This window comes from Dinoponera quadriceps, unplaced genomic scaffold (assembly GCF_001313825.1).
Source record: "Dinoponera quadriceps isolate SergipeBrazil2010 unplaced genomic scaffold, ASM131382v1 scaffold3061, whole genome shotgun sequence".
In the NCBI taxonomy this organism is placed as follows: domain Eukaryota; kingdom Metazoa; phylum Arthropoda; class Insecta; order Hymenoptera; family Formicidae; genus Dinoponera; species Dinoponera quadriceps.
Genome location: NW_014557306.1, coordinates 195,086 through 217,476, shown reverse-complemented (window position 1 = coordinate 217,476; position 22,391 = coordinate 195,086). Strand labels below are relative to the sequence as shown.

The window sequence follows — 22,391 nt, the reverse complement described above, 5'->3', positions numbered from 1 at the left end:
TGTAACTATATATATCCTCTATCTTATTTTTAATTAAATTGAATTTAATCTTGTAAATATAGAACTCTCCATTTCCTGTCAACTTTCATTACATTAAATTTCTCAGAAACCTCTCAAGAATATTCTACCAAATCCTTCGATCTTTCCAAGTTTGACTATAGACCTAGCGACATTGTTCATGCAATTTTCAGGCATACTATTAGGAATAGTTCGAAGTAAAAGCGAAGAACAACAGTACTTTAATCAATAATAATTACCGTGTACGCGACGCTGGTCCGTCGCGTTGTACATGCATGACGCTGGTAGCGAACGTATTCAACAAGCTCGTAAATCAGTATCCTTTCTTCCTGGCGAAGCCTCGCTTTTTTTTCAGGGATCAAACGACCCGTCAAGCGTATGCGAGCGAGAATGTATGCGAAACGTACTACTACAATATATACTATATACAACTGACAAGGGAATCCGCAGGTAGAAAACCAGTCGCTTGGTCCAACAGAACCGAGAGATTTCAAAAGGGCCGAGCGAATCGAGTCTCGAGTACGACGGAATGACCAGCCAGTAAACAACGCAGGTAGACGCTGGGTTTCTCCCACACAACTTCCTTCGGACAGACGTTGGGCCAACAGGTCAGTTTGAATAAGAACGCGAGAACGTTGAGCGTAAAAGGAAAGACCGCGCTATGCGAAGCACAATGATTTCATTGTTGTAAAAACATCGAGAAATAATTGCTCTTCGATAACGAATAAAAGGTATGAGATATATTATTTTTACATTGCACCGGTTATCGTATTTTCTAAGAGCAAATAAATTGTAATAGAAGACATTACAACAATAAGTCAATTATCTCACATTTTCAGTGTTAATGTAATTTGAAAGCTGAAAAACACGTAAGTCGAAAAGTTCGGATTCTTTAATTGCTTCAATAATTATCACTGTCAACAAAAACAATCTAATAATTAATAATAACAGAATATAATTTATATTTAGTCATTCCCTGATGGAAATATTTTGCTGAAATCGATGAAAAGTGAAATGAAAGTTATTGAAAAATTGCTGAATATATTTTAAAATAGATCATAATTTTTCTTGTGAAATTTAATATTGTGAAATATGAGGAAAGTTAACTTACACTGTTGTGATAACAAATTTTTTAAAATATTAAATATGAAATTTATTATATATGACTTTATTATACATGTATATGAAATATTGATGGAATAATAATAAAATGAAGCCAATTGAGAGGAAATTTCAAATACATTTTAGTAAAATATTTCCATCAGAGTTACTATGATTTCGTCTCTGTACATAATAGTATATGTAATATCGTTGTAAAATTATAATTTTGATTTACAGCATTCTAACAACTAAATGACATTTTCGTGTTACGTGCAAGAAATTTATACTCAACACGTAGAAATGTTCTGAGTCCCGGGAAACCAACGAGACTCAGTCGACCTTCCATCATGATGTCGATGAAACCATCTCTCTACAGAGTCGAGACGTATATCGTACCTGAGATGAACAGATTCCCGGTGCAAAAGATCACGGCTCTCGATGACATCGACAATATTCAGCTAACGGCATGCGAGTCAAGAATCGTCGACGAAAATGCGTCTGAGGATAATCAGGAAGACTCCGATGATGCGTCCTCACTTTTCAGTAATAGAGGGGACGTGTACGATAAACAGCTTGAAGACGAAGGCTTCAAGTACCAAAACGAGGAGGACAATGTTTGTACACGCATCGAGAAGTATGTTGACATAAGGAAAGTGGAGTACCAAACGTTGATCAAATCACAGGACTCGTTTTACCCGGTGAGACAGTTCAAGAGGGTCAACAGTTTGGTGTCGATCGACGAGAGAAGCGAGAGTTCCTCGAACGCCGACAGCAAACTGAGCGATCTCTGCCATCACGGCTACAAGAACGGCTGTACCGCGACGATCCCATCGCCGGAGGAGGTCAGCGAGGAGGTCTTCCAGGAGAACTGGCTGCGGAAGATCGAGACACTGCGGCAACGCGAGGCCGTCGTTACGGCGAAGGAGATGAACTTGCAAAACCGGGAAAGACAGCTCTTCAGGAGGGAGAGAGAAATTAGGATCCTGGAGAGGTTACTGCAGGACAAGCTTAAGCAAGTGGAACGTGAACGGGAAGACCTGCAGAATAGGAGGCTCAAGGAAGTCGGGCGGAAATTGAAGTCTGAATTACGAGAATCTCAGGAGAAAGATCATTCGCTCGAGCGGGGCGAACGAACGAGTGTCGTTCATGCGAATGAGGAGCCTGCGAAAGTCTCGGAGAAAACAAGGAACGCTGTGCCGTCCGTCGACTCGTGCGAGAGGATCAAAGAAGCCGAGAGGAAGCCAAGGCGCTCGAGGAACTATTCATCGAGACAGTTGTCTTCCAATAAACTTAACTCATACGGCAGCATGAGATTCAAAGAGCGGCCCAAGGTGTTCAACTCTGACGATCTCAACTCTACGCTGTCGGCCGACCCCGGGGACTCATCCTTCGTGAAAACGTCGGAGCGCTTCAATCCGGAAGCCTACAAGAAGCCGTACGCGTTCACGAGATCAGCGAGCGAGCGTTGGAGCACACAGCAGAGTTACGCGAAGGTTGCTTCGAAGGTGCAGGATGACGCCGAGGAGAAGCTGCAGGAGGAGAAGGTCCTCCGCAAGCTCAGCGAGAACATAAACGCCACGCAAGACAAGAACACCAAGTTCCAGAATTACGGGCTCGTGGATCGCAGGCCGAACAAGGTTCCAGTGGCCATGGCGCCGATTCCGGGAATCCGTAATCCGGCCAACGAAGAAAAATTCTCTTATCTCGACTTGGCGACCAATAAAAAGCCGCTTAGTCGCCGGGCGAAGGACAGACCGGTCTCTTGGAACGAGAAGACGAATGAGTGGCTGCAGAAGAAGCGGCAGGCGTACAATCTGGCGGCCAAAGAGTCGGCCGACAATAAGGAGAACCTCCAGTGCAATACCGTCGCGAAGCAGAGGACGAAGGACTCGAAGAAGACCAAGAACAGAATATTTACAGTGTTTCGTTAACGCATCTGTCGCACTGTTATTGCACGCGCGTTGCTTCCTAGAAAACTGAAGATTCGACTTAAGGATAAGTTTGTTGTTAACCACACCTGCAGAATAAACGAGGATCCACGTGGAAACCTGCAATAGTTTTAGTGCAACATCGAATGTAATTATAGATCAAATGTAATATTTTATATTATAAGTAATAATTATTCGCACTTTCAACGCTTTCTACGAGGATCCTTTCAGATAGATTTAAGTAATATTGAAAGTGTTAGTAAATAAAGTTAGTTTGTAAATTAAATTAGCTTATAAAAGCATATAGTCATTAGGTATAGTCATAAGCTTAATATGCATACCAACTCTGTTGTTCTAAAGAAACAGCGATCATGTGTTTACTATTTTCCGCGAAATCACATTAGACTTTGCAGTTTCTTGTATTTTAACAGCGATCTCAAAGTACAACGTATAAGACACCATGACCGATGAAGAATAGAAAGAGAGAAATAGACTTGATATATATACATATTAATAATAAACATGTTGCATTGTTACTTAGACACGTGTATTAGCTATATATATTCATAACTTTCATGGTTTACATGTTGGAGTATATTTATTCGTTAACTCACACAGAACTAACTGGCTCTGCAACTCGTCAAATTTAACAGCATATAACAAGCGTAGAATTAATACGGCCAAGAAGGTGGCTCTCCAGGCTTCATTTCTCTGCCATAGAGAGCAGATTTATCCCGGAACATTGTCATCCTCTTTGTCTCCATTAGATCTATCTGATGGCCAATATAAAAACCTCCAAATGGAAGTATGAGCCACCAGTACATCTTCCAAATGTGCTTTTGCGATGTAAATATATCGTGGTAGAGGCTCATTGTTGGTTTTCTTGCTCGGCAAGTTGGCGCTTCCAACGAGCTGTACGCCTCAAGTCTAAGTAGATGCTAGTCACTGCGATGGTGGGGAAGAGCACACTGATGATGTTCCGTCTGATCAATCTGCGAAGCTTCTTGGCAGGTTGCGCACTGTCCATCAAACTGAAATATTCGGAGAGGCTCATGAAAAACTGACGAGAGAGAAGATCAAAGAGCTCGCTTATAAAATTTGTTAGAGAAGTTCAGACGAAGATCAAACTAGCTTGCGTCTCGTATTATGGCAAATGAAATTGTACAAGACAACGCAATAACGAAGATTTCGACAAATCGGAGAGCGCGAACAATGTAAGAGAGTGAACGGGAGGAAATGAACAAAATAATATGAGTCTCTTACATCCTAAGAATCGCATCGACTAGCCGATCTGGCACGCTCGAAAGTTAGAATTCCACCATTGTTATGTAACAACGTCACAATCGACGAAAGCGAATCGGAAGCAGTATCGGAGGCACTTTTTTCCAAGCTCGTGCGCATGCGTCAACTACGTCATGAGCGGAGCTACTTGACAGACTCGTGCCTAGATATAATATTGTGGGTTCTTATGGAGCCCAAATCAAATGTTCTACATGTCTCTTTTTTTCATGTAAAAAGTAACATTGAAAATATTTCAAATATTTTCATCTTGTTTCAGCGTAGCAATATAATATTAACAAATGAATTTTTATCACCAAAAATGTTTCCTTCCTTTATTTCACTAACACACGATCACGTATTCTTATACTGTGCGAAATGTAGTCTTCTGAGAATTTAACATATTAACATTTCTGATACTATACATTTCTGATGCATAACTGAGTTGAAATAATTGTTCTATAAAATGAAAGAAAAAGATCGTTTTTTGTAATGCAAATTCCTTCATTAATACCATTTTGACGCGCGAAAAGAGGATAAAAAAGTTGGGAATATTTTCAACGTTACAATTTATATGGAAAAAGGGAAGATGTTAAAAATCGGGTTTCGCCCCACAAGAGAGTCCGGTATTGCATCTAAGCACGAGCCTGTCAAGGTGAGAATGCGATTCGTGGTGCGCGCCGCCAATCGTTCGTTGCGCTGTCAGGCCTCGCGAGGAGCGTTGATTTGAATCGTCCTAAAATCCGAGTGAAAATTTTACCCGTTTCCGTGTCCATACGTATGTAATTCGACGAACAATTCAAGCGAGTTCAACCGAGTGTCAAGAATCGCTAGCACACGAATTGTGAATCGTTAGCGAGATGAATCGCCGATGAAATTCAACTTTCGTCGTCGGTGCAGGCAACGGGCAACGACACCGTTAGGGCGGCGTTTCCAATAGAGCCGGCGCTCGTGAAAGCGGAGAAATAATACTTGATACCACCAACACGGTGTATTTGTTCTCGCGTGTACCACCTGGTCTAACTTGGTCGTCGTCCGGAGGACGGAGCTCCATTGAGGTGCGAGGCAGCCTTCGAGAGCACTCGACGATTTGGTGTGCGGTGTCCTGCTAAGAAGGGACATCGGCGACGTTCACCGCACAGTTGGAAGTAAATAAGAATATCTCACCACGGCGACACCAAACCTCGCTACTCCCGATCGCCGTCGACGGCCAGTCGCCGTTGGTTCGAAAAAAGGCACGAAAATTCCGCGAAAAATAGGTGAGTAACAAAACCAACTGATTCTGCGAGAATATATTTTTGACGTGTAACTATAATTATACTGTATTATTTTATAATTTTGTGTCAATATATTATGTTGATACTGTATCAAACTTCCCGACAACGAATATGGTAGAGTCTAAAGTCCATATTTTGAACTGTTTTTATCAACAGAAGTGCCTTTAAAAGTGATTTAGGAATCGAACTTGATTAACTAAGAAGCACTACATTTAAGGTATTCTTACTGATAAAAGTGAGTTCAGAACATGGACTTAAACAAATCTTTTGTTAAAGATACTTATGATTTGTTTTGCAGATATTGGGATTAATTGCGAGTGCCCGTAATTATCATTTATTTATTTTAATAATTTTGTTGTGTTTGAAAACTTTCAAAAACATTTTTTGGAGGTATGAAATTTTATTATAATTTAATTCTATGAACCAACAATTTTTTCAGTTTTTATATTCTATGTATTTTTTGGTTTCTGAATCCTCTTGCTAACGATAAGTTAATATGCAAATTTCATATAATATTGATTTGTTTCATCCAGGAAGAAGAAAATATAGGTTATCAAACATGTCCAATAAAGACCCAGAGGTTCTATGGTCGGATATAGCCAGCCGAATTTTGATAAATGTGGTCTCTCATCCTATGGAATATGCCAAAGTTCTGATACAGGTAAATTTATATTTATTAGCCAATAAAACTCATATAGAATGCAATATTCTATATATATCAAAAAGATGTAAGATATCAAAGAAGAAAGAGGAAAAATAAATTATATATGTTTAATTTACAAAATATCACAGATTGGACATGAGCCAATTCCACCTAAGCCAACTGTAACTTTATTTGGAAGGCCAGCATTAAAATTACCCAATATTTTTGCATATGGTAAGTTTAATATTAATTTTAAAATTAAAATTTTCATGTAATTTACGTCGTATTACACAACTGTTTATATATTGAATTATATTAGGAAAACTCTAGTAATATATATGAAATGCAAATTTTATCATTTTGACTAAATAATATATTTTTTACATTGCGATTGCTTTATGCTATATATGTTTACATTACTTTTTTATTATTTATGTGTTTCGTATTATCTCCCAGTTAAACACATAAAAAGAGTGGATGGTTTAACGGGTTGCTATAGAGGCTTGGTGCCAAAACTGTGCTCCTACACAGTCAGCACAATAGCATCTCAAAAAACTGCGGAGTACCTGCAGTTGGACGTGGTGCAAATCGAGGAAGAGGACGAAGAGGATGAAAGCGTGAGGCAAGTACTAAGTGAGAAATGGAAGGAAAATGCAACATAATTTGTATAATAATTTCTTACACTTGTAGACGTAGGAAATGTTTACACGAGTTTACAAGGGACACAATTAGTAGAATAGTTGCGATCGTAATTAGTCATCCTCTGGAAGTCATTTCGTTAAGGATGATGGCGCAGTTTGTAGGTGGAGAAGTAAAATATAAGTACGTATTATGAATGGAGATGTATTAGTTTGCAGTACTTGGAGGGAGAAAGACCAATTTCTCTCATTTAAAATACGATCCGGCATAATGTAAAATTTAGAAATATCTTTAAACGATGCAAAGCTTCTAATGGCCAAATTATGAGCAGAATCTTGCATTAAGTTAATTAATAACTCATATACACGTTCTTTCTCCTTAGAACATAACGACAGATTGGCCGTTGAATCTTTAGATATTTGTCCTTTTCCCCTCCAATCGTTTCGCTTATTGTTATTACGACAAAATTTATTCATCACGATATTCTCACAACAGCGGTATATTCAGCTCGTTTGTGGAGATCTACAGGGAGAACGGTTTCCTAGGATACTATGCAGGATTGGTACCGCGTCTGATAGCAAATGTCTCCGTTTTGATACTAGCTAGTGCCTCCACATACGTCCTGAACAATTACGTTGTTCACGAGCAAGCGATGAAAGCGTACACCGCATCGACTATGAAAGTAAGCGAATATTCAATGAAGTTGACGGGGTGTATCGATGTAAATTTATGCAATATATTTTCAAACTTACGGATATTTATATAATTAGTTAATAGTACTTATTTTAAATGTAATTACACTTCACGTATATTTAATCAAAGCGAAATATTTGCAGTTTCTAGCTACAACCGTCACGTATCCGTTTCTGGTGGTGTCGCACTGCATGGCAGTGAATGACTGCGGGTAAGCACGAAAATCCGATGCTAATTACTTTGATCAGAGACTAACAATGTTTATGTTTACTCATTCACTCGTTTTGAAACCGAATGATGTCGAAACATGTAGATTCACTTGCTATAGGTAAAAGTGAAAATATTATTTCTAATGTATATTTCACGAAGAGGTAAATATTTCTATAGAAATCGTTATCGATGATTTACTTTTCGTACTAATTCCATGAAAATTGTTGCCCCACCAGATTGGTAGCTGGTATCCCGCCGCAGATGCCGATTTACAAGAACTGGCTGGATTGCTGGTCTCATCTGTCGGCTAACAACCAATTGAAGAGAGGCAGCAGCCTGTTATGGCGTTACTATACTGGGCCGCAAGTGCTGGTGAACGGCAAGCTAGTACCGATTATGACTGATGCTTTTTACAAATCGGTACAATAATGAATGTCGCATTAACTGGACGGAAAGCTGTTACCAAACCGCATACCGATCGATAGATAGAAGATATATAGCGACGTTATGTTATTCATCATAAAGGCAGTTACATATTACTACTTTTACATCACTAGAACCGATACGACGGGTTAAATTTCTTTTTCAAAGGAAACAGCTTCTCTGTGAAAAAGGAAAGCTGATATAATTCTAAGAAATTAGACGATGACGAATTGAATATGGAATATAAACATATTTAACTAGCTGTTAAATATGCGTATTTATCCATATTGTTTCCGTCTTTCCGTTTATAAAACATGACGAATCGTGAGAAATAATTTCTGAAAACACGATGTAAAAAAAGCAACATATACAAAATGTACTAATTTGAAGTCATATCTGCCAAGTATGTTCGTATCGTTATCGCATTCAAGGGCGTATTAATTTTCGCTGAAATTATGGCAAAACTTCGAATTGTACTAGTTAGTTTAGGCAACAGTAATGAACAAGCAACAGACCAACAAATTCCCACAAGTTGAAGCAGATTCAAATTTTATTTTATTTTATATTTGATCATGTAAAGCAGACTCGAATTTTATTTTATTTTATTTTTGATTATGTAAAAAAAAGTGCAGTGTATCTTTCTGGTTACGTACGTACGATCTTCTATCGAGTCGATTCTGCATTTGTAATATTTTTCAAATGTATCAAATACAAATGTTACATAAAAAAGTGCACTCTGTACGCCAACGTTTGTTAAGAATAGTATTAACGTATCGTAACGATTTCACGTTGTGTTTGTACAGCGTACAATATAGTTGTACAGTATATATCCATTAAGAAGGATAACAGAAAAATTCGATGGCAACGAATTTTCACATAATGTCGCGCGAGAATTCCCCATGCATTAAATATGCTCGGATTGCGTTATTCTAGACGGAATAACGAGTAATTATTCGTGATCCGATATTTTCGATAGAAGTGTAAGAAACATGTACTACGCTTTCGTCACGAAAGAAAATTGAATGGAAAATTATACTTGTGGCGAACTAATGGCACCTTAAGTCATTATCGAGGCGACATCGCTATTATCCGTAAGAAAAAAAAGAAGCATTATGAATAGAAGTACATTCAGAAGCATGATGAGTTTCGATTTTATTTTTCGCACGTATATCACGAAGTGAAGTGGCAATTGCTCTTCATCATCCCGAGATATAAATGTCTCTACCTGTGCAAATTCGCTAAAAAACTAATCGATCCCTGCGATAGTACTACCCAGTATTACTTCTCGAGTCGCGTTGTAATGAGAAAACGAACCGATCAAGATTGCTCGAGATAATCGCGATTGAGGCAGCAAGACAGATAAAAAAGATAAGTGCGTTGCATTTTCTGAAACGTGCTTTTGTGACGGATACGAGTGTATATTTTCATTATTTCATTTCACTATTATATATTTAGTTATTTAGTTAGTTAGTTATTTAGTTATTTTATATATATATATAGAACAATTATTCATATTCGTCTGGAATTTGTACTTCTCTCAAGTATTATTTCATATTAGGAGAAGAATGAATACTTAGGAAAAGCTTTCAATAGAAAGAAAGCGTCTTTCTTACGATGAAATCTTTATCTACTCACTGCCTTGAATTGTAACTGTATTATCATATAACTGTTAAAATCAATGAAATCAATAGAGCAACATTGAATTCCCCAAACGTAAATTTGTATAATCCGCCTATTAATCTTATACCTACCTAAGATTAACAGGCATCATTACTCAACGGTTTTATAGCGATCATCGACTTTATTTTCAATCACAATAGCTTCGAGCTATCCAGCATCGGGTTTCGGATCGCCGAGATATAACCGAGATAAATATTAGGGATATAAGTGAAAAACTGGAGCAAATGCTGCATGATTGCGCAATAAAAAAAGTAATGCTGGAAGAGAAGAAGCGGGATGTGTTTTCGCTATGTTGACAATTAAGACTTTATTGTTTCGACAATTAATTGGCTTACAAGTGCGTCCCGTGTCGGTAATCGGTAGGATTTTTAATTGAGTATTGCATTCGCGTCAGCTTTCACAAACGTCTTCCTATATATTTATATATATATATTTATATACTGTGCCCTACAGAAGGAGAGCAGCGGGTGGAAGGTAACACGGAAGAGAGCCTAAAGCTACGTCTCCCCCGGCCACTAACAACGTACACACGTATAAAAAAAATATCGACTCGCGCTACGATCTTAAGAGTGTTTGTACAGACACACACACATTTATCCTTCCTCCTCAGGCATTTAAGTTTGAACTATTATTATTATTATTATTATAGCTCGTCTGCACGAAAGTGGCTGGTTGAATGTGAATAATGAACAGAGGGGTTGTGTGTGTACAGCGCGTCCCACGACCGGTCGTCTATGCTCTTTCAGCGACAACAGAGGCGAAATTTTATTTGGGTGATCGACAGCGATTTACTTTCGTCATTGAACATTCTCGGGCGTTAGATATCCGAAAAACCGCCTAATCTAGTCTCCGTTGAAGCTTCCTTTTGAGAAAGAACGAGAATCGTATTCTCATCGTTGGAATCGAGATTGTTTCATATTATTCTTTTCCTGTTTCATATTATTCTTTTCAGAAAGAAAATCAAAGTCGAGCGCATCTTGAAAGTTCTCTCATCGGCTAAATGAATTGCTTCTTTTTTTTCTTTTCAATCAAACTAATGGCAAAGAAAAGTTCAACTTTTGCGCGATCTATCATCGAAGGACGAATATCAGTCTTGGGACGCACTGTATCTCTATAATCGATCGCTTGCTCAATTATTTCTAGTCGGATCTACTGAAGCGGGGACTNCTCTCTCTCTCTCTCTCTCTCTCTCTCTCTCTCTCTCTCTCTCTCTCTCTCTCTCTCTCTCTCTCTGCCCGAAAATATTCCTACACTTTAACAAAGTAACGATGTTTTCGCACTCTCGACCTAGCAATAAAGTAATCATTGTACTTTTCTCTCACGTATCTTTGCGTTCTGTGTTACTTTATCGTATTACTTCATACAATATACCTAAGGGAAACCGATCTCGCCCCGCTCGCGGTCGAACAAATGCGGTAATGGTTTTGGTCATTGCTTCACCGGAGATTCGTCTCTCTCTCTCTCTCTCTCTCTCTCTCTCTCTCTCTCTCTCTCTCTTAAGAACTAAAACGCTAACGCGTCCGAATTTGACGCGAAGCGAATAATCGTTGCAATCGCAATCAGGGTTCGTCGACAAAGTGTATTGACACACACGCATACATACACATACACACACATACACGCACACCGTCGGTCTCACAGTGTGTATATATAATTCTACGCGACAAGATGATGTATTGTTCGAAATGGTTTGAGACTCTGAGACAGTTCTACTGCGAGATCTGCGACTACGCGCTAAAAAAACATCGCCAGCATCGTCGGGAACAGCCGCCAGCATTAATTCATGAAATGTACAATTCCCATATACATATATGTATATCTGTGAAGTCTCTTATCTAGTCTTATTTCGTTCTAGAGATTCAGGTTGTTGGTTGTCGAGTTTGATTTTCTCAAGCGAGTCGAACGAGTTGCAACACCGATCAGCGCTATATCCACTGTTCGACCTTTTCTCCTTGCTGTTCCACGAAGATACGTGGAAAAAAAATTTGTCTTAAATCAAGAATAGATATTCTCATATATAAGCAAGAATATTATAATCTTCATAAAAGATTTTTAGTCTTAAGTTGAGTTCGAGTAATATTTGCATCGATATAAATAAATTCAATCAAATCGAGATTAAAAGTCCCCTGACAAGATTATATTCTTGCTTACATATAAAAATATCTATTCTTGATTTTCTTCCGTGTAATCGCCGGCAAACGGCAAGATCGATCGCATTATCTTGAGACTATCAATAGAAAAATTAATCGTTCCGCGATAAATACCACCCGGTTTGAAGAATTCCGATAAAATATAGGTTCAAAGTTTCGGAAAAAAAACCGTTTTTTCCTCATTTTCCCGCGAACTTTTTTGGTTCTTTGCCTTCGCTAAGAAAGTAAATTAGCAATCTAAGTTATTACTTATTAGGTAACGTCAAATAACGTTTTAACAACGTCTTATTGACGTTAGAGACGTCATTAGGACGTTATTAAGATTCATCCGACGTCACCTTGCTATTTGGGAGGTTTCAATCGAACACACGCGAATGTTTCTTTACAAATCTTCCTTGGGACCGAATAAACCAAAGAAACCCGCGGGAAAATTGGGAGAAAAAACGGGTTTTCCCAAAACTTTAGAACTATAAGTAAACGACAATCGTATGTCGCGACTGAGCGAGCGCAATTTCATTTCATTATCGACATAATCGTGGATGCAAGGCCGTCGTTATCGCAACTATTCCAAACTTGTTATGAAATAATAATATCGGAGGGCTCACATCGCGCAAATGTGGAGGGGGGGATTACTCTCTAAACATCCTATCAATCTCGTTTCCGGCGTAACACGATAAAAGATCCAGACGATCAACATTCAATATCTATTCAACCAACGTCGCTTATTATCGCTATCTCTATTAGGTATATAACAATCGATTTGTATCGCCGAGTCCGAGCGTCAAGTACGCGCAATTGAGAGGGGGGAAGAGAGTAAAACCTTTCGTTCTCCTTAGGCTCCGCGGAAGGCTATATACACATTTGCATATCGAAGAATATACTGCGTGTTCGGGAATGTTGGTTCGAGATCGAAAGCAAGCGGATGGCCGTACACACACACACATACACGTCGAAGCGCGACGCCTCGCGAGAGAGTTTAAATAATAATAATAATTATTATTATTATCATAATAATACAGATATCGGTGCGACACACGGTAGCGAGAACTGTTCAATATTCACATTTTAGACGGAGAGATCCCGAACTCGATAGCTACTGATCTAAGGATCTTCTTCTTGGCATGGAGACTCCCTCTTCTTCTTACTCTTCCTTTACTTTTTTTTCTTTTTAATTTGTAAATATTATGCGTATGTACAAAAGTATATTTCTTACAATATATGAATTATATTAAAAGAAACGTGAGAGAGGAGAAAGAGAGATAGAGAAATCGGGATATGGGGAAGGTACAACTTAAAAGTAAAGCAAAGGTAAAATAAAGTGGCGACGTTTGAACGTTGCCAAAGGCAGCACAATATAATACTCCGGTGTATCAGTTAAAGTATCTCTCCCTCGTGAGGACGGGTGAATGTAACCGGCTCGTGCGGCGCGAGCGTGCGTGACAAGACGGCGTTACGTCGCGTTGCGTGCAACGTTACTCCGTCGATGAAAGTACAGTATTCGTGGGGTACAAATTCGCTGAAGTATAACGAACGTATATAGTTGCTCGGAAGGGGATTTCGCACAAGCCGCGTCATCGGGCTCTCTTTTTCCTCGAATTCATCGGGAAACGAAACGACGTATAAATATACGCTGAAACCGGAAATTCGAACGGCAAAACCCCGAATATGAATTTTCGCTATTCCACATTCGTGTTGAGATTCGTACACGTGAAACGTGTAGGGAAGTGTGAATTCTAGACGCATACCTCTGTGCTTATGTACAACGTGATCCTCTCTACCGCGGATCTTTGAATGATCCGATTATCTAACAGCGTTATCTCGGCACGACAAGGAGGAAACTCGTTGTCGGAGCACTCTTTCTCGCGCGGGGATCGAAAAGAGGAGAGAAAACAAACCGACGATCGCAGGTGTGGGATTGCGTGTGCGATACGAACGTATGTGTGACATACCGTACAATGAGCAGTGTTCGGACTATGAACGAACGTAAATTAGGCCGCGACTTAGCGACGACACCTCGTCCTCCTTTCGATTCTCTTACGTCGAAGTATCTAACGATCGTCTGTCCCATTCGGATGTCTCTCGAATCGATGAAACCACTTTCTGAAATTTATACACACACACACACATATATTTATGTAACAAACCTCTGAGAGATCCTCTCAGGATTTTTTTTTCTTTTCTTACAAGTTGGAATGTATAATTAATCGCGACCTTCCCCCCCCCCCCTCAGTATATTTTCTACAATTCAAATGTAATTAATTCTCTCCTATAATTTTACAACTCTTCATGAGAATCGAAATGTATAATTTATAGAGAGATAACGGACATTTTAAACATTACATCGTAAGGTATGTTTTCGATTACACACTTTAAACGGTACACATCATATTCGTCTTTCCCTTCTTTTTCTTCTCTCTCTCTCTCCCTCTCTCTTTCTCTTTTTCTCTCTCTCTCTCTCTTTCTTGCACCGCCGCTTCTAAATATCAACTCCTCCAGCACAATTGACGTTTTCTATAAGGAAATCTCTAAAGATTCAACGCGACATCTCGTATTTGTCGTTGTCCCGTTCGATCGCGCGCACACGATATCGCGTGTACTCATGTATCACGGCGTACATTTACAAAATGTGCCGGGAGTCACGCTCTTCCGCGAGGATTCTTCGGCGCACCCGGGGCCGATCGCCCGTCTGAAAGTCCAAATCGAGATTCATTATGTCTTCGTGTCAATTTGCTACAACCGACACATGAGTAAAAAAAAGAAATTCTAAACATTTGCTACAAATCTCCCTCGGGATATCATTAAACACTGTTTTTAACGACGGTGTCATAATATCATGCGAACGTAATATCGTTAGAAAAAAAATTGCATCTCTACGAGTAAAATGGAACGTATTATCTCCAATTAGACATCGTCCGACTCCAGCTCTCTTTCCTTTTTCAGGTCCCGAGTGAATTCTCGGCCTCGATCGGATCTTCCAACCGATCCTCCGTCGGAACGAGACCCGGGGAATTCCACCGAATCGACGGTCCGGCTTCGTTATTTATCTTACACAAACACGGCTCCGTGCGCAGACACGCCGAGATCTCACGATCACTCGTAGAAACCAACGGAGCCCTTCGCGCGGGATTCTTGAAAAGAGCCAGCCGATCTTCACGGTCGGAAAGCAACTTCCAGGACGCCCTGTCCACGTACTCACCGGGCCACCATCGCGGCTTACATTCGAACCTTATTGTCTCGCCTGCTCGACGAAATCTTTCCGTGCCTTCTTCCCGGCTTCTGTTTAACTCGAGGCCGTTATTTCAAGTCCAGCTCCACCTCCGGACTCTCTAGCGAGAACGGCTTCAGGTTCTCCACGATCGGGGTCTTGTCCGGATCGACGCGAATGCGGATCTTGTTGGTGTCGAGCGAGCGCGGCAGCGTGCGCGGCAGGTCGTCCTTGAAGGAGGCCGCCGGCGAAGCGTACGGCACGTAAATGCGAACCACATCCGGGCTGGGTTGGTGCGGAGTCGCCCGCGGCGTTGGCAGACCGCCGCTGCCCGAGCTCGCGTTCGAGATGTTGCTCTGTGTGTCGAGGCTGTTGTCCAATGCCTGGGAGCGCGTCGCCGAGCTGAACACCGACAGATCCGCTGTTGACGTTACCGACGTCTCGGCCAGCGAGCGGCGGGAGCCGTTGGGAGACGTGCCATCCTCCAGGCTGGGATCGAAAGAGAATTTGCTGCCTGCGGACACAGAGAGAAGTCCACGTTAGAGACGCGAGTTTGAAGAACCCACACGGAGAAGAAGGTTTCTTTGGATTTAGTGTGCGTGTTTATTTCACTTGTTTGGTTTGTTTAATATAAACAATAGATCTGTTTTCTGTTTTCCTGAACAAAGTTGCATTTTTTATCTTTAGAGTGAAATAAATGTAATATGATTAACTTAATATAATTAACACTTAATGTTGAAGGGAAAAGGAACGAAGTTCCAGTACAACTCTGGTTCAGAAATAGAAAACAGACTTGAGAGGTCTGTTCTTTTTAGTTGAATCGGCTGCGTTAATTCAAGGAATTTACGTATATTGAAACATGAGAATTTCGTATAATGCTTCGATGTGTATATAAATTTCTTGAAACCAGTGCAGCCGGTTTAGCTAAAAAGAACGGATTGAATATAATTTAGTATTAAATATCATTTTGTTGGAATAAAAATGTTGCTGTTTCACTCGAGTAAACTACGTTGTCTGATAGAGAAAACAGTATTATTTAGAGGAAGTAATGTTTAGTTACCGATAAAAGAAACATTTTTTCATTATATGTTAAATATTGTTCCATGGAAACATAAAGAAGTTCCTTAATATTTTTACAATATAGTGTTACTTCTTTAAAAATAATTTATTACTTATGGCAGCTATTATTTATATTGTAATATTTGGATGAAAATATAAAAGAAGTATGTCGTTTAACGTAAAGATATTTATTGCTTGAGAAGCCAAACAATCCTATTTGTTGAATTATCAAACATTCATTCGTTTGTTCCGTTCCAAAAGACAAATTTTAATTAGAGGAATTTTATTAAATCCAAAGAGATCCTTTGTCTCCGTGCACGGTCGACGCAAAAGATCCGGTACACCGAGTGTTTACCCAAGTACAGAACACGAGATGCCCGACTTACTCCGCGCTACGAAATTTTTATCTTCAACCGCTAAAAACATGATACGATGATACGCTGATAAGATAATACGAAAACACATTGTGTTGAACATCGTGATTCCTAAGATATATTGAAGAATATTACGCCTTCTGTCAAAACATTACATTACATTATATTGCTCAGAGCAAAAGGCTAAGATCTTCCCATACAACATGTACGTCTAAAAGACGTCTCAAAGACATCACTTAGACGATTTATCATCACAAAAACGTCTTTATAACGTCTTAAGATAATGTCTTAATGTTCTCAGGATTACTACACCTATCGCAGATCCGAGGACTAACGGTACACTGTATCCGTCTATTCCTTTTTTCCCCTCTCTCACATCGCTTGTAAATATCAACTTCTCACAATCGACGCTTTTTACGGAGAAATCTCGCGAGATTTAACGCGGCCGAGATCCCGCATGTAACATTGTTCCGTCGAACGCGCGCACGAGAATGAAACTACGAGATCTTAAAGAGGAAAAAGAAAAATTTCGAACGTATGCGTGACCTGATCGTAAAATAAAGATGAACAATGAACTTAGTAAGATGTGCGTACATATTTTGCGGTAAAACGATGTGAAATATTACTCGATGTCACTGCGGTAAAGTCGGACGCGTCATCTGAAATTCGCGCGGAAGAAGCTAATCGAAATGGCAGAGCGGGTTGCGCTATAAATCATACAAGGCTGGGCTTGGTCGGTGTGTTGCAACGTTTATTGAAATATAAACATACGAATGCAGAAAAAACTAAAAGGAGATATTCATTCGTGGGAACTCATCGACGACGATGGGCATTCGCGTCGGGAGCCGCAAGCGTTCCGACGAAAGCGTGTACGCGTACTCACGCGCGTCGCACGCGACCATTCACCACCTCCCGGGGGCTCCCGGCTTGAAGCGCCGCTTCACGAGCTCCAGGGCACAATCGACACAGCTAGGGCGGCGCCGCCGATGTAACGCTATTTTTAAAAAAATATCCACCGCGCGGTGCGCGTTCCCGCACGCGGGACAACGCGCAGGCCGCTTTTCCTCGTTATCGCGCATGATAACAGTATGTTTAATAACAAGACTATAGTGCTATATGTGCTAGCTTATTACGGAACTTATCGCCTCTCACTAAGGACATTTTCGCGCTTATATATCTGGCAAGGGTCCTCCAGGGCAAAGAGCTTCCTACGGACCTACGTTCGACATATAGGATAGTGTCGTTGAGCAAAATGATTATGGATAGGAAGTTAATCGCACAAAGCGATACAACTACCGCCTCTCTCTCCCTCTCTCTCTCGCTTGCTTACAGTCTAGTGCTATAGATAATTTTTGACCAAACGTCGGAATCGTCGCCGGCGTCGCTCACGGCGTCGTCGTCGTCCTCGGCATCGTTGTTGCTACGCTCGTCGCGCGACATACTGTCGGTGCTAGTGTCGTGTAAGGTTTCGTGGCTAACTGTAAACTCACCACCAAGGCCGCTGGTCGGCTCGACGGGCGTGGTGCTCTCCCGGCCGTCGTCGATCAGTGCCATGTCCCTGCGTTGCGCCACGGACTCTCGCATTACATGCTGAGCCTCGCTAAACTCCTCGCTCCGCCTGCCGACCTGAACGAACGAAACGAACGGGCATGTGCTTATTTACTTGTCTGGCGAAATAGCGATGCAGGATGGAATGCGCGCGAATCATCGACGTCGTCGACGTATGATCGACGTCTATCGTATCGTAAAAAAATGCATGGGAAATGCACATGAAGCGGATGTCTTCGGTAACAACACGGCTACGGGATCGAATTTCTCGCGCAGACACGAGTCGAGAACGTGTAGACATCGAGTGACACCTCCTTGTTCCTGAGAAAATTTACCCCCCGAGGAAGACCGAATCCTTCGTATCTTTCCGTTCTCGGTGCGCGAGTGTTTCATGTTGCTGGTAAAAGTTTATCTCGAAGATCGAATCGATACTCTCCCAGATGGAAGAAATATTTAAAAGATTTCTTAAAGAAGTCTGAAAGACATCTGAAAAAGTAAAACGTCTCTTAGACGTCTTTCAGACACTTTTTAGAAATTTGTTCTGCCTTCTATAATTTATATCTTTCAAATATTGACGATATTAATATTTAAATGGCACTACAACATCCGTGTTTTGGCACTCCTCATGGTCCCATGTATTCAGTCTTTACCATTTTTCCGGGCAGTAACACTTAATCTCGTATCTTTCCGTTTTCAGGGCGCAAATGCTTCACCTTGCTGGTAAAGGAGGGTTCCTTGAACGTGCCAAACGGGAAACGTGGCAGCTCGTGCGGCAACGGCGGGCCCGGGTAGTCTAATTTGGCTCGCTTCAGCTCCTCCATGCTGCGCTCCATCGTGCTGATCACGGCGTCGTCGTCGAAGTAGAAGTCCTTCTCCAGCTTGATCTGCAAGTAGTTGCAGAACTCGTCGAGGCTCTCCATCGGCATCAGGAAGCGCTTGTGCAGCTTCATCACGGTATACGCCATGGCTGGCAGTATACGGTCGCCGTCCAGCAGGAAGATGTCCCAAATACGGAGGCCGAGGCTAACAGGTGTCTGCGGGACCAACGCGATCGATGTGCATCGAGAGTCACCGATTCGCGACGTCACGAATTTCCTTCCGCGGAAAAAGAACGTGAGGCTGCGTTCGGAAACATTCAAGGTGCACCAATTGGTCTGTTTTTTTTAGCTGAACTGGCTGCACCAGTTAAAAAAATTCACGTATACGGAAGCGTGAAAATCTCGCACGTACGCTTCATATGCTTCAGTGTGTATGTCAATTTCTTGAACTAAGTCGGCTGAAAAAGACAGACTAAGTGTGACAGCAATGGTGTCGTTCGGAAACTGTAATAGGTGCACTTCAGGAGGAAAATTGTCCGTCCTGATATTTCAGAGTGGATGCCGGTGACTCGTTGCATTTGAAGTTTGAATTTGTGTTTTGAACTATGCCAATGAAGCGTGTAAATTTATCAAAGGACTATTAAAGGCTACGCACTGAATGAAAATAATTAGCCAATACACAAATCCCCAGGGATCTTTGACAGCATTTGATGTTTGCGTTCGGAAACCATCTACACTCGGAATGAAACCTGCCTTCACCGCTATACTTACCCTGCTCTACTCTGATCTATCCTCAGGATGGTATTTTCGAACGCAGCCTAAAAGGGAAAGGTAACTTGCGCGCGAGAGAAGGAGGAAGAAACAGCGGAGAACTTACTCTCTCCTGAAAGACAACGAAGAACCACTTCAACGCGTACAATATGGAGTCGCAGCCGCACTTGTCCAGCTTTCGCTTCAGCTTCGGCAGGAATTTGTTCATTATCTTGTCATGGTGCTCTATGAATCGATTCAATTTCGGGAAACCATCCACGTAGAAGCCTACAATGAGAGTACGTTATTGCACGCGCAAATAAACGCTCAATACGTTAAATGTCAATATTGCCCAGAAGTTGGCAAACAAGCTTTCAGTATGACCTTTCACATTCGAACGAGGCTACGTTGTGCATGCGTTTTTTTTTCTTCTTCCACGTCCGTGCGTGATTAATTTACACGGGAACGGATCTTTTTGTCACCGATAACCTTTCGTTCTCGCAACTTAGCCGTGCTCGCGAACTTACGGGCAAATAAACTTGACAATTGGATCGACTCTCTTTGGAGAGAAAAAGAGAGCATAACGTCGCTCGTAAGGGGAGTAAACATGTTGCTGAAGAAGAGCTGTATGCAGCTGTGTCTGAGAAAAAGCCTGACCGTGCATGCTGTATTTCTTGTCGGCTAGTAACACAGAAAGGCCCCAAAACGCGTCCTCCTCATCCATGTAGAGCAGCAGCAGACCGGCCAACACGGACATTCCTTGGCAATACCCTACCTCCATGTTGTACATACTATAGGCAGCTAGTACGTAGAACATGGACTTTTGTTTTATGCTATATCTCTCCCTGGAAGGATAATCGTGACGAGTGTATCACTTTCTTCAGATACACAACCACATGTCTGCCGATAAAGCACAGCTCATATCTGCTTATATCACACACATACACACACATATACACACACATACCTATAATTAATATGATCTCTGTATTGTCTTGCAACGTCGGCATCAATCTGTCTTATCTCCGTGGACCATTGGCGAGCCAGCTGCAGCATCTCCTCGTACTTGCCTGCCTGTTCTTTCTTCAGATTCTTAATCCCCAAGAGGAGAATCCATACTTGTCCCCGAAATCTGTTGGGAATCCCTTTGTATATCCTACGCCGCAGCTTCTCCTTGGTCGAGGCACTGTCCCATTGCTTCGTCATCTTCTCCCATTTCTTCAGTCTCTCCATCTCCACGTGGTGCAGCTTGACCTCATATGGATCCGGCTTCTGCGGTAATCTCTTATCGCTGCAACAGGAAGAAACGTGTCAGCACATATATATACATTGTACAACTCAATCTCGATCACTTGATTCCGAGCAAATGCAAGTACACACTGTATAAATCCATATCTGTCTGTGGTATGATAGACCTCGTAGCCGGGATCCTCCCAAGGATCAATCTCAGCACCCTCCCTACCGCGGTCATAGCAGCTGAAAATCCTATCGCGCTCAGCGGCAGATCGTTTCAACAGTTCTTCCTCATTCATCCCACGTGACAGTGCGCGGCTACACTTACAAGCATGCCGTTTTATTAATGAATCTTTCTTCTACCTGCATCCACATGTATGTAGCTGCATCTGCGAAGGAAAAAACGAGACTTTAGGCACACCTCACAGGTGAAAGTAGGGTTTTCCTACCAAGACCGAGATAATCATTCCACGGAATTGGCTCCGATAAGCAGGGCCAAGTGAGTCAGTGTAACAACAAAGAGCGATAGACTTTCGGACACGTTTTTGACCGAGACTGTCAGACGGTGTCAAGCGTACTATGACGAAGTAACGTTGGAATTACGTGTATCCTGTCGGAATTCACGCTGCCCGGAGCGCGTAACAGATTTCCGCCGTTAACTCATGAAATCCAGAGTGCGAATTGACTGGCGGACACAGTGTAGCGGAACGTGCGCACACTCAACGCGGCGGTGAAGCCGGGCAGGTTCGCGACCGATTTGTCCGGTTCCTTACTGGCTAGGCGCAGACGATACACACGAGACAACATTTGAACTCCTCCGGCTGCTCGCCTCTGCTCCTTCTCGAGGATCCGCAGGACACCGCGAGTCTTCCGACGCGAGCCTGGCGTGCTCTCGCGGCGCTACCGTGGTTTAACTTCGCCAACATGCACCGGCCCGAAGTTACGTGATTATTGACAAGATGTGTGGAAAAAAAGATGATAAGCGGCAGCACCTCATCGGGTCGTACAGGTGAGAACGAAATTCTTCCGACCTGTCCCACGGGGTCGTGCTATTTGAAAGCGGAGGAGGTTGGCCCGGCCGCCGTAGAGTCATACTACTTGAGAAATAGAAGTACCTCTGACTCTATCGTTTAGTCATATCACGACTTCAGTTTCTCGTTAAGGAAAGTGGCGACTCGTAGCAGAGATTCTGGAACTAAATTACAGAAATAACAGGTTTAAGAATCCCATAAACCCGTTATTTAATCCGTTCATAATAACGGGTTTACGGAATTATTAGACCCGTTATTTCTGTAATTTAGTTCCAGAATCTCCGCTACGAGTTGTCACTATACTTAACGAGAAACTGAAGTCGTGATATGATT

The 22,391-nt window shown here is 41.5% G+C and overlaps 4 protein-coding genes across 11 annotated transcripts; 2 read left to right on the top strand and 2 right to left on the bottom strand.

The window, feature by feature from the left end:
• The first annotated feature begins 21 nt into the window (after positions 1-21).
• On the top strand, positions 22-3,697 carry LOC106749043 (DNA ligase 1-like). Of its 2 annotated transcripts, XM_014628094.1 has the most exons (3): positions 22-626; positions 858-887; positions 1,357-3,697. In XM_014628094.1, the coding sequence occupies exon 3, from the start codon at positions 1,467-1,469 to the stop codon at positions 3,048-3,050; it is 1,584 nt and encodes a 527-aa protein (XP_014483580.1). In that variant the 5' UTR covers positions 22-626; positions 858-887; positions 1,357-1,466; the 3' UTR covers positions 3,051-3,697. The 2 variants fall into 2 exon arrangements, with proteins under 2 accessions (XP_014483580.1, XP_014483579.1); XM_014628093.1 differs by lacking the exon at positions 858-887.
• On the bottom strand, positions 3,578-4,015 carry LOC106749044 (NADH dehydrogenase [ubiquinone] 1 beta subcomplex subunit 1). Its single transcript, XM_014628095.1, has one exon. It carries the CDS (start codon positions 3,917-3,919, stop codon positions 3,719-3,721), a length of 201 nt encoding a protein of 66 aa, XP_014483581.1. The 5' UTR covers positions 3,920-4,015; the 3' UTR covers positions 3,578-3,718.
• Positions 4,016-5,300: 1,285 nt separating this feature from the next.
• On the top strand, positions 5,301-11,215 carry LOC106749009 (mitochondrial carrier homolog 2). 3 transcript variants are annotated; one of them, XM_014628015.1, is made up of 9 exons: positions 5,301-5,584; positions 5,901-5,992; positions 6,136-6,263; positions 6,395-6,479; positions 6,702-6,867; positions 6,936-7,067; positions 7,380-7,566; positions 7,721-7,788; positions 8,024-8,216. In XM_014628015.1, exons 3-9 carry the CDS (start codon positions 6,162-6,164, stop codon positions 8,214-8,216), a joined length of 933 nt encoding a protein of 310 aa, XP_014483501.1. In that variant the 5' UTR covers positions 5,301-5,584; positions 5,901-5,992; positions 6,136-6,161. The 3 variants fall into 3 exon arrangements, with proteins under 3 accessions (XP_014483501.1, XP_014483502.1, XP_014483503.1); XM_014628017.1 differs by having other exon boundaries at positions 5,302-5,584; positions 5,901-5,925; positions 8,024-11,215; XM_014628016.1 differs by lacking the exon at positions 5,901-5,992.
• LOC106749008 (USP6 N-terminal-like protein) lies at positions 10,172-22,153 on the bottom strand. Of its 5 annotated transcripts, none has more exons than XM_014628010.1 (8): positions 21,801-22,153; positions 21,175-21,416; positions 20,762-21,085; positions 20,452-20,639; positions 19,922-20,082; positions 18,940-19,260; positions 18,169-18,304; positions 10,172-15,759 (listed from the first exon to the last, which is right to left on the bottom strand). In XM_014628010.1, exons 2-8 carry the CDS (start codon positions 21,324-21,326, stop codon positions 15,335-15,337), a joined length of 1,707 nt encoding a protein of 568 aa, XP_014483496.1. In that variant the 5' UTR covers positions 21,327-21,416; positions 21,801-22,153; the 3' UTR covers positions 10,172-15,334. The 5 variants fall into 5 exon arrangements, with proteins under 5 accessions (XP_014483496.1, XP_014483497.1, XP_014483498.1 ...); XM_014628011.1 differs by having other exon boundaries at positions 21,825-22,153; XM_014628012.1 differs by having other exon boundaries at positions 22,020-22,153.
• Between the last annotated feature and the right edge of the window lie 238 nt (positions 22,154-22,391).